Genomic DNA, 11,510 nt, shown 5'->3' on the forward strand with positions numbered 1-11,510 from the left:
AAACTATGGACTTGGGTGAATATGATATGTCAATGTAAATTCATCGATCGTAACAAATGTACCACTCTGGTGGAAAATATTGATAACGGGAGAGGCTATGTATGTGTGTGGCCAGGAGTATACTGGAAATCTCTATACTGTCCTTTCGATTTTGCTGTAACTTTAAAATTGCTCTGAAAAATAAAGTCTAAAAAAAAAAAACCTAAAAGGGAAAATAAAATAGTTCAAGAGAAGAAAGTTTTCCTTTGCCCTTCAGAAAAGTGAAAGGAGGTGAGGGTTCCTTCAACAGGGCACAGTGAGGGAAAAAAATAGTGAAGAAGTAAGTTGAGAACAGGCTAGCTAAGGAAATAAAAGGAAAACAGATTTTTGCTTTACATTTCAGGAAGAGTAGGAGGAAGAACAGTGATTAAATAGAGAGCAAAGCACAAGTAATGGAAAAGATCGGAGCCCTAGCATGAACTGACCAAGGCACGCACCATGAGCAACTGGTCCATAATTGAGGACTGTCTTCACTTGGTTTCAGCTTTTTCTTATGAAGGAGGAAAAATAAACTTTTTGTGTGAAGAAAAACAATTTTAATGTGCTTCTCTACAACTTCCACACTCTAGTTATGCCTAGAATGATAAAAACAACCTAATTTACATTAACTGTAAATGGGCACAACGCATCTCATTGGGGTGATGGAAATGACCTCAACCTGGACTGTGGGGATTGTTGTACAACTCAGTATATTTACTAAAAAATTATCAGTGTTTACTTACAATAGTTTAAATTAATGGTATATAAAGTATACCTCAATAATTTTTTAAAATATATCTCTTCTTTATAGCACTTCAGATATTCTCTATTATCCTCTCAGGGGGGGAAAAATGTCCAAATGCCTCCACTGAATATATCATTTTTCAATTTATTATAGTTCCTTTTGTCTGATGTGCCTTTTAAAATATCGACTCTAAGATTAAACACACCATTTCCATTGTGTTTTACTTGCACAGAATAATGAGTTGGTTTACTACTTAGCTGAACTGGCATATTTCATTCTGGTTACTGCAGCTTATGATTGTTTAAACAATCATACCATACTGTTTGATTATATTAAATATAAACTGAAATAAAATCCCTAGACTTTTTTTACCCCTACAATCAACCACAAAGGAAATTTACTCCTACTCATATATTATACAATGTATTTTTCCATTTTTCATTCAAAAATTAATAGGAGAAAAAAATTTTTAAATATGGAAAAGGAAAAACCAAAAACTGTACCTGACAATGTGGCATGTTTAATTCCAGCACATTTCATGTGCAAAATTTAATCATATTAGGAAAAAATAAAACCCATTTCTATGGCTCTCCTCAGATTCAAAAAATGCTGTATTTAATACTCTGTGTGATAAACTCTATTATTCACCTTGTTTTAGTTCCCTCACTTTTCTTATCACTATTGAAATTTTCTTGTTTGGTTAGTTTTTCATTGTTATTTTATCTCATTAGTATTTATAGTACCTGAGCATATAGTCTCTACTGACCTTTCTTTTCTTGGGACTTCATCTAATTTCATAGTTTAAAATTAGCTCCATCTATGTGCTGACAACTCCCAAAATCATGTCTCTAGCCCAGACCTCTCTCATGAACACCAGACTCACAAGACACACACACACACACACACAGACACACACACACACACACACACACACGCACACACCTCTATAATATATATACTGCATACACACACATATACATCTGTTTATTCTCCATGTCCAAAACAAAAATTCTGGACTCTCCCAACTACCCCACCAACATTCCCCAACCATGGCCATTCTATCTATCAGGTAGTCAACCTTGACTCCTCTTTCTCTTTCACATTCCACAGCCATTCCATTAGTAGATTATATATATATATCAATCGTGCTTTCAAAATATATCCAGAATATAACCAACTTTTCATCATCCCCACCGTTAGCATCCTGGCCAAGCCTTCACCAAGTCTTATCTGTATTACCACAGTAGCCAACCAACAAAAAATCAAGTCTCCCTTCTTCTATCCTCCATTACAGTCTATTTTCACATTATTGAGTGATCTTTTTAAATATAAGTCAAGTTACATCAAAACCCTACAATGGCTGTTTCACTCAGTGAAAACGAAATGCTATCTGTCACCTCTCTGACTCTCTCTCTTGCTACTTGCCCTTTTGCTCACTTAAGTCTTCTGAATTTTCTAAATGTTAATGTTCTTAATAAGAATGTATTGTTTTTATTAACAAAATAACCTGCAGAGCAATAAAACTATGAAAGAGTAATCTCTATTTTTACTGACTTTCTCTGTTAAGTACAGAATAAAATAACAGGGTTAAGAGTTTAGGGAAAAAATACTAAGTTCATGGCAAGAGCTTGTAGGGCCTTGAATGCCTGTGTTTCTGAAGACTTTAATGAACACAGGCCTCTAAAATAAATTAAATCACATGGTGTGGTAGAATGATTTCTGCATTGGGGATTGAAATATCTTATTAAATCGTCTCTCCACTACTTAGTAATAGTGAGAGCTTGACTAAGTCACTGTTCCCTCTGATTCATAACTTTCTTATGTGTAAAAATGAACTGATTCATCTATAAAACCAATACATTTGGTGGTTTACAAGAGAAATACTTATAGAGCTAACCTACCAAAAACATAGATAATAGACTTATTCCCAGGAATATTATTGTGAGTTCTTGAGTGATCTGCAAATACAAAAGGATGACAGAGAAATTAACTAAAATACCACGAATGTTAAGAGTCTGATTAGAGAATGAATTAGATAAACTTCCAGAAACCTATGAAGTGAACTTGAAACTGAGAAGGGTGGAAAGGCTCACTCTCTAGGAACTTGCAAAGGCAAAGAAGCCACAAACCTAAGCGTCCTGAAGAAAATAAATATTTAAAATGTTCAGACTGTATCTGGATCTGGGGTTGAGGCAGAAGCCTTTAGATGACAATCAGGGAAGGAATTAACAGTCAGGAGGTCCTCGGTAACTGCTCTTGGCTGAAACAAACGGCGAGTCAGAAAAGAACCACCTTTCGATAGAAAGCTAAAGCTAGGTTGTAGTTTCGTCTTCTTAGCGGATCGATTCTAGCAATTTTGTCGCCCAACATGAACCACTCACCGGGTCACAAAGCTGCAAGACCTTATGAGTTGGAAACAAGTGGTCAGACTCCACACAGTCCGACAAATCGCTAGGTGACCATCTGCTCCGCAGACCGTTGCTAGGGAAACAGGGCAAGGCTGTGGGCTCATCTCATCACGGTTTTCCCTGGGCAGGCCCAAGAGCTTCGGGGGCGTGGCTACGTGCGTGACGCACAAAAGGGGCGGGACAGAGGCGAAACCGAACCCAGGGATGGGTTACATTCCAGGGCGCATGCGTGCTGTGCTGAAAGGCGGACCCCGGGAAGTTTTCCGCTGACTGCGTAGAAGGTGGGGAGGTTATGGCTGCTGCCAATACTTCTCCAGGTGTATATCTGCGAGAAGCCACCCAGCAAAAGTTGCGGAGGTTTTCAGAGCTGAGAGGTACCAGAGGAGAAACCCCAGCTCTCCACTGGCAATAGAGAGGGTCCTTTACGTGCCGGGAAATTTGCTGGACTATCACTTCCTGTCTGCTTCTCACCTGTGAGCCTAGGACACTGGCACAGGCATAGCTAATATTCCTCTTGAATATTTTATTTTCTGTCACTTTTTTTACGTTATGCTTGCTTCTTTCTTTAACTTTGTCTCTAGTAAAATGTAAATATAAACGTATATGTATATGTGTATATAAATTAATTAAGGCAGGAGGAAGGGAAAGAAAATATTCTTTTCCAAAGTTGTAATATTTCGATTTCTGTAATGAAAGAATTCATCAGGGAGCAGGGAGCTATTTTGTTCCGAAGAATTTTATGTCACATTCCAAATCCCTTTGTAAAATCATATGGCTCACCTTAAGGTAATAAAAATAAAGTAACTACGTTTATAAACAGCAACATTGTAGGAATGGATCCTTGAGTTGAATCTTTCTTAGCCAACAAACACTAAATGGTTCTGATATATGGAAATTAATTTACAACACTGGAGATTGATTTATTTGTTCTTTTGTCTCCTCTTTTTTAAGAATTGAGGTAATCTTCAGCAAGTCAAAAGTGCTCTTAATGAAGAAACGTTAACAACCTTCAGAATATCTAAATAAATGTACATACAGACCATAGGAACAAGTAATATAAAAGAGAAAAAAAGTTGACCAATCTTCATTAGAACTATTTTGAATAATACTAACTGGTCACTAATTATCCCCTAATTCTCAAAAGCAGAAGATATATTTAAGAAGATGATAATGTTACTTCTTGTTTATCTTTCCAAATAAGTAGACCTGTAACAGAGACTTCTGACAATACTTAATTTTTCCTCGATTTTTGTTTGTTTGTTTGTTTGTTTGTTTGTTTAGGCAAACCTGTGGCAGCCGGAGAGTTCTGGGATATTGTTGCAATAACAGCAGCTGATGAAAAACAGGAACTTGCTTATAAGCAACAATTGTCAGAAAAGCTGAAAAAAAAGGAGTTACCTCTTGGAGTTCAATATCATGTTTTTGTTGATCCTGCTGGAGCCAAAATTGGTATGCATTTATATTATGGTCAGATTTATATCAGGTTCTAGACAGAATAATCGAAGAAAAGTTTTCTCATGGTTTACAGTTTATAAATTAGCATATCTTTCCACCATAGTCTTTACAGACTTTAAAATTTTTAATGTAAATTCACTAGTTTTTTTAAAAAGTTAAAAGGCATACCATCTTTCTGACACATTGTGAACTTATGAAAAATTCCAGAGTGTCGTGTTATTTAAAAGAGAAATTTATTAGCTTTGATAAAATTTACTTAGATGGTGAATAATTCTTTGTATCTCATTAGTCAGGCTCTTAAGGTCCCTCCAAACTCTGAACATTTTTCAGTAATGTACATGAAGAAAGCAAATGAAGAAAAAAAATATATACTACTTAATGAACATCTTCGGACCACAGTGCAGAATCCAAAGGAGCACAGCCTAATCGCTCAAATATTTTATATATTTTAAAAATCTAATTTAAGTAAAATTTGCCTTTTGACCTTTCATTGCAAATAAAAAAGCATGCTATTTTTTTTGTGGAGGCCATTTTCCATGTAATACTTCAAGCTGAAGCCACTTGAATACCAGAGATATGGTATCTATATCTGACACTGGCATTTCTATAATTAGCCAGTGTCTCAATCCTTAAAACTATGCAGTCAGTACTCTATGATTCTCATTGTATAGATGAGAATGTGAGGCACAGAAAGTTAAACAATTTGCCCAAGGGAACTAGTAACTGGCAGTTACATTTAAGATACTTTTTAGGAGAGCAGATGCTAAAAAACTTTTTAGAATCAAGTTTTAAGTTGTACATTTGGTTATATGGGAGAATTATTTAAATGGATTTTGCAATTTGTAACTCCAAGTAAACGTGTATATACTTAACAGTTTTCTAGTGTTTCAGATTACCTATTTTATTATTTCTTCTATTTTCAGGAAATTAGCTCATCATTTATTACCGAGGGTTAATCTCTGGGTTTCATTACTAATTGTTTATTTATTTAATGGCTATAAAATTAATTTGATTTTTTTGTCAATATTTTTGCTCTCTGCCAAGTGAATTATAGCCAAAAGCCATATCCTTAAAGTTATAACATCTAACTTTACCAGAATTACAAAATTTTAGTAGATTTCTATGAAATGAATTGTGCTTTTTTGACTTTGTTTTTAAGGAAATGGAGGATCAACACTGTGTGCCCTTCGATGTTTGGAGAAGCTATATGGAGATAAATGGAATTCTTTCACCATCTTATTAATTCATTCTGGTAAAGTTATACTTTATGAATTTATTTTTTTTTTCAATATTTTACCTTTGATGTCTTAGGGACATTTTTCTCTCTTGTGTATACTTTCTCCTTTTTTTACCCTAGTCTTTGAAGTTACACTGCTTTGAAAACAAATATTTCATGTCTTTCTTGATATTTTTAAGTTGTAAGTATGTTTTTCACAAAATTTATCCTTAAAATTATAGATCATATACATTATCAATTTTTCATAGCTGTTCCTGTTATATAAAGAAAAAATTACTTTCCTAAGGCAAAACTCATCAAAATATGAACATTCCTCGCTAATTCTTCTAGAAGAGTTTCTTGGTATAGGAGAGAGGCCGATTTAGCACCGTGATTAACAGATTTTGCCAAAATCTTACATTGTAAGTTTTTATTTGATTATTGGTGGCCAAAGTCTATAATTTTCCAGAGTTTTTTAAAAAGGCAATGACAAAACTTGGAGTTAACAAGAATATACATGAGCTAAAATTACACACAAAAAAGGACATTTTATAGCAGAAAAGTAGAGAAATAATCTCAGAATGGGATAGTTCTTAAAATTCACTACATTTAGTGGTATGGAAATTTTGGTTATTTGAAAACCTCTGTTATTTTTCTCTGAGAATTAGAGGCTGATGAAATTTTCATGGACTGGCACCATGGCTTCCAAGGCACTTACCATCTTATGATTAATATAAAGAACAGTGATTCTTTGTAAAGATGATATCAATTAAAGCATCCCAGTTCTGATTTTAAGGCTGACAAAAAGTAAAGTAAAAAAAGTTTTTTTAAAAGAAAATCAAATTGTATAGTTTTATTTCAAAACAGGTATTTTATTACCAATTTAGTAAAAATCAAATACCAGTAAAATATATAGTTAGGAATATGTAATTCTTATAATATTAGACTTTACAATTGCCCAAGTCTTTGGAAAAGGAAAAAGTAGAAAGTATTAGCTCTCATTTGTTGAACAATGTACTATGTGCCAGGTGCTTTACATATGTTATTGATCTCATTAAACATGATAATGCAAGTTTTTTACATTTGCTAATTTGGAGTGAATCCAAAGATAAACAGCTGAAAAATGCTGAACCAGAGTTTGAACACAATTTTGTCTGACTCTTTCTACTCTGTAATGCCTCTCACTGTAATTACTTAACATAAAAATGATGTAAGCTATTAAATGTACTTAGAACACACTTTTTAAGGAATTAAACCATAGGGCTCATCTTAGAGGGAAAGCCTATTTAAATTAAAAACAGGTATAAATTTTAAAATGCATTTAAATAAATGCAACTTTAATTTCTTTAAGTGTATGTAATAATTTAAAGAAAGATACTGTATCTGGAAACTACTGTTTTTATAGGTAATGTTGGAATTGGTATATTAGTTTTTCATGACTTTTTTCCCCCTATAGATTCTTATTGTAGGAGTTTAAATATGGTTGAAATTTGTTGTTTAAGTCACATTTTAGCCTGCGGTCCTCTTTACTGGTTATACAGTTGATTCAAAATAATCACATAGTCTAAAGTATATTAGAATTCTTTCCTAATCTAGAATCTTTAAAACTACAATATGTCAAATGGCTACAGTAGATTTGCTCTTTGAATTTGTGATCTGGAATTTATTAATCTAAAGATATATAATATATACAGTGCATTACTGTATAATATATATTATACAGTATAATATATAATATATATTACTGTATATACTATACAGTAATGCACTGTATATATTATATATCTTTAGAGACATTTTGAGCTGCAACTGATGCCCCTAGGTTTTTAAAACCTTGTAAACAATGATATAAATATTTTAAAACAGTTATTTTGTTTAATTTTATAGGTGGCTACAGCCAACGCCTTCCAAATGCGAGTGCTCTGGGGAAAATTTTCACTGCTTTACCTTTTGGTAACCCCATTTATCAGATGTTAGAATTAAAACTAGCCATGTACATCGATTTCCCCTCACATATGAATCCTGGGATTCTTGTTACCTGTGCAGATGATATTGAACTTTATAGTATTGGAAAATCTGAGTTTATTAGGTTTGACAAGCCTGGCTTTACTGCGTTAGCTCATCCTTCTAGTTTGACTGTAGGTACCACACATGGAGTATTTGTCTTAGAACCCTTTAATTGCTTAGAATATAGAGACCTTGAATACAGGTGTTGCCATCGTTTCCTTCATAAGCCCAGCATAGAAAAGATGCATCAGTTTGATGCTGTGTGTAGACCTGGAAATGTTTCTCAACAGGACTTTGCCAAGGGTGACACTACCTCTCTTAAATTAGACCCTGAGTATGTCTACACAGACAGCCTATTTTACATGGATCATAAGTCAGCGAAAAAGTTACTTGCTTTTTATGAAAGCATAGGCACACTGAACTGTGAAATAGATGCCTATGGAGACTTTCTGCAGGCTTTGGGACCTGGAGCAACTGTGGAGTATACCAGAAACACATCACATGTCACTAAAGAAGAGTCAGAGTTAGTAGACATGAGGCAGAGAATATTTCACCTTCTTAAAGGAACATCACTTAATGTTGTTGTTCTTAATAACTCCAAATTTTATCACATTGGAACAACTGAAGAATATTTGTTTCACTTAACTTCAAATAGTAGTTTGAAATCAGAGCTTGGCTTACAGTCCGTAGCTTTTAGCATCTTGCCAGCAATACCGGAATGCTCTGGTAACACATCCTGTATCATTCAAAGTATACTGGATTCAAGATGTTCTGTGTCACCTGGCTCAGTTGTGGAGTATTCCAGATTGGAGCCTGATGTTTCAGTTGGGGAAAACTGCATTATTAGTGGTTCTTATATCATAACAACAGCTGTCGTGCCTGCATGTTCCTTCATTTGTTCCTTAAGCTTGAAGATGAATGGACACTTAAAGTATTCAACTATGGCATTTGGAGTGCAAGACAAGTTGAAAAAGAATGTTAAAACATTGTCAGATATAAAGTCACTTCAGTTCTTTGGAGTCTGTTTCCTGTCATGCTTAGATATTTGGAATCTGAAAGTTACAGAGGAGCTATTCTCTGGAGACAAGACATGTTTGAGTTTGTGGAATGCTCGTATTTTCCCAGTTTGTTGTTCTTTGAGCGATTCAGTTACAACGTCCCTAAAGATGTTACATGCTGTACAAAACAAGTCAGCGTTCAGCCTGAGTAACTGTACATTGTTGTCTGTTGAAGAAATGCTTGTCTACAAAGATGTAGAAGACATGATAACTTATAGGGAACAAATTTTTCTAGAAATTACTTTGAATAGAAAACAGTCTGATTTAGAGACATCTTAAATTATTATCTACTTTGCCTTTCTTGTTTGGACAGGATCGCCAATACAGGAGTTTTCTGTAGACTTTTGATTCATCGAAGTGAATTAATGAAAATTATATTAATTACTGTAGCATAACATTAATAATACAGATAAACCACTTTTTAATTAAAAATAAGATTTCAAGGATGTAAGTTCAGAAAAGGGACTTTTTGTATGTTTGTCACTTAATTTTTTCTTTTAATAAAGATGGATTTATGGAGCATTGTTTTGTTCAAATAATGCTGCAGTAGTTTTAAAAATAATTTTCTAAACAGACCTTTAGATTTTTTCCATCTTATTTTAGACTTTGGTTCCAACAAAGTTTTAAGTGTTTATTGGCAGTTTTTTCCTCACACTTAGTAGTCCAATTCTGATGGACTGATAAAACTGGCATACTATAGGGTCTTCAGAACACCGTAAGAATAATATAGGAATACTTTTTTAGAAACAAATTCATAGCGGATAAATTCAGATTAAATCGATGCTTAAAATTTTGTGATTATCTTAATTGATAAGAAACAACTGAAATGATAAAAATCATTATCATTTATTGATCAGAATGAAACAAAAAGGGTACATATCTTATTTTATCCTTTATAATTGGACATGTGTTTGTATATCTTAAAAATGCATCCTAAATTTCCATCCATAGAAAAACATAAATATAAAACCCAAGTATCTGTGTAGAGAAGATGGTAGGAACAATTGAGATTCACTAAAACTCATATAAGTTCATTTTGAACATCCTTTCATCCTATCTTATTAATCCCTTTAACAGAACTGTTAAATTACCAGATGGACCGATTTTACTTTCCATTTCTTATTTTCTGTTCATGCACTGGTGATAATGCTGAGAAGCAATAAGTAGCCAAAAGGTAGACAGCAGGAAGGAGCCAGAAGAAAACAAAGACTGAGAAAATACGCAGATGATAAACAGCTTCAAGAAAATAAAATTGGCTGGAATCCCAAGTTATGTGTTCCTATTTTGGTATAAGCACATATGTGAAATGTCTTCATATCAAAGTCTAATGATTGGAGAAAAGTTTTGTCCAAGTTTTGTGTTTTAACATAATTAAATTGAAATAACTGGTCGTTGCCATTTTTATTTATTTTAACATGTCAGTATGAAAATAAGTATTTGGTGAACCAGAAGTGAATTTGTCTGCAACCTTCAATTATATATATTTTTTTCCTTTTTCAGGGTTCTTTACAAGGATAGAATAAAGATATATGGTAGCTATTGTTTTGCATTTACTGATTTACTTGCACAGCTTTCAGAGCATATTGTGTATATATCATTTATTAAATGTTCAATACTGTATTTAATAGTATAAATCTATAATCTTTGTATTTCACTGTATAAAGTGCCAGCAATTATTAAGAATTATTTTCTACCAAAAAAGAGAAAACACTACCAATAAAATGACTCAATTTTTTCTTTGTTATGTGAAGTTTTTATATTTATTAGAGATCTATTTTAAATGCACCTAAATACATATTTACATCATTTCATCTCCTTGCACATACATCTAAAGGAACAAAGTGAAATATTGAAATATAGTCAAGACTGTCCTAAAACTTTACATTCAGATTCAAACATTTCTGAAGCACTTTTCAACTCAAAAGAGTTATTGATATCCATGTGTTTCCACCTAGTACCATTTTCTATGTTATCAAAGATATTGGTAAAGTCATATTTCTTAAGTGCCCCTACCACACCACTGTCTGGATTTTCCTCCAAACTGAACACCAGATACCTGTTCTGCAAGTTTTTCATGCTATTTAAGAGTTTAATCACATTTCTCTAGAAAAAGGTGGTTTCTACTTAGTCATTGGGAGGTTTCTGATAAATTGGTGCTCACCATTTTAATCATAAGTCTGCACTATGGATGAATTCTAGTTGCTTTGAAATATTGTTACAAAGAATTTGGCAGTGCCTCCTGCCTTGAAATGCATTGTTTGGTATGTAATACCATCTATGTACTATCAACAGTATACCTAACTCAACTGAAGTGGTAATTCTATGCATGTATAAGAAAGAAATTGGACATTTCCTCTAGATTTATTATTTTCATAAAATCACAGCTCTTATATACTCTAAATATGTGTAAAGGATGGCTACTATGTGTACATCTGTTACATAAACTTACTGATGGGTTAATAATTAACAATGACCAAGAGGGGCATTTGGTATTTGACAAAAATCTAGCATTTGGTATTTATTCACCAAACTAAGCAAAACAAAAAAAGGTGTATCAATATGTATACTAAGTTGAAATAAAACTCCAAAAATCCAAGTGACAT

The 11,510-nt window shown here is 33.3% G+C and overlaps 2 protein-coding genes across 4 annotated transcripts in view; one reads left to right on the forward strand and one right to left on the reverse strand.

Annotated features, from left to right (window-relative positions):
* Positions 1–3,294, reverse strand: part of LRRIQ3 (leucine rich repeats and IQ motif containing 3) — a 150,001-nt gene extending 146,707 nt beyond the window's left edge. For both annotated transcript variants that reach the window (XM_016145057.2, XM_016145055.2), the window contains exon 1: positions 3,145–3,294. The gene's annotated coding sequence lies outside the window, so the exon portion shown is untranslated. The remainder of the gene's footprint in view (positions 1–3,144) is intronic.
* Positions 3,295–3,414: 120 nt separating this feature from the next.
* FPGT (fucose-1-phosphate guanylyltransferase) lies at positions 3,415–10,651 on the forward strand. 2 transcript variants are annotated; one of them, XM_016145066.2, is made up of 4 exons: positions 3,415–3,545; positions 4,453–4,620; positions 5,786–5,878; positions 7,730–10,651. In XM_016145066.2, exons 1-4 carry the CDS (start codon positions 3,464–3,466, stop codon positions 9,184–9,186), a joined length of 1,800 nt encoding a protein of 599 aa, XP_016000552.2. In that variant the 5' UTR covers positions 3,415–3,463; the 3' UTR covers positions 9,187–10,651. The 2 variants fall into 2 exon arrangements, with proteins under 2 accessions (XP_016000552.2, XP_036091173.1); XM_036235280.1 differs by having other exon boundaries at positions 8,547–8,713.
* Positions 10,652–11,510: the final 859 nt, after the last annotated feature.

This window comes from Rousettus aegyptiacus, unplaced genomic scaffold (assembly GCF_014176215.1).
Source record: "Rousettus aegyptiacus isolate mRouAeg1 unplaced genomic scaffold, mRouAeg1.p scaffold_m13_p_1, whole genome shotgun sequence".
In the NCBI taxonomy this organism is placed as follows: domain Eukaryota; kingdom Metazoa; phylum Chordata; class Mammalia; order Chiroptera; family Pteropodidae; genus Rousettus; species Rousettus aegyptiacus.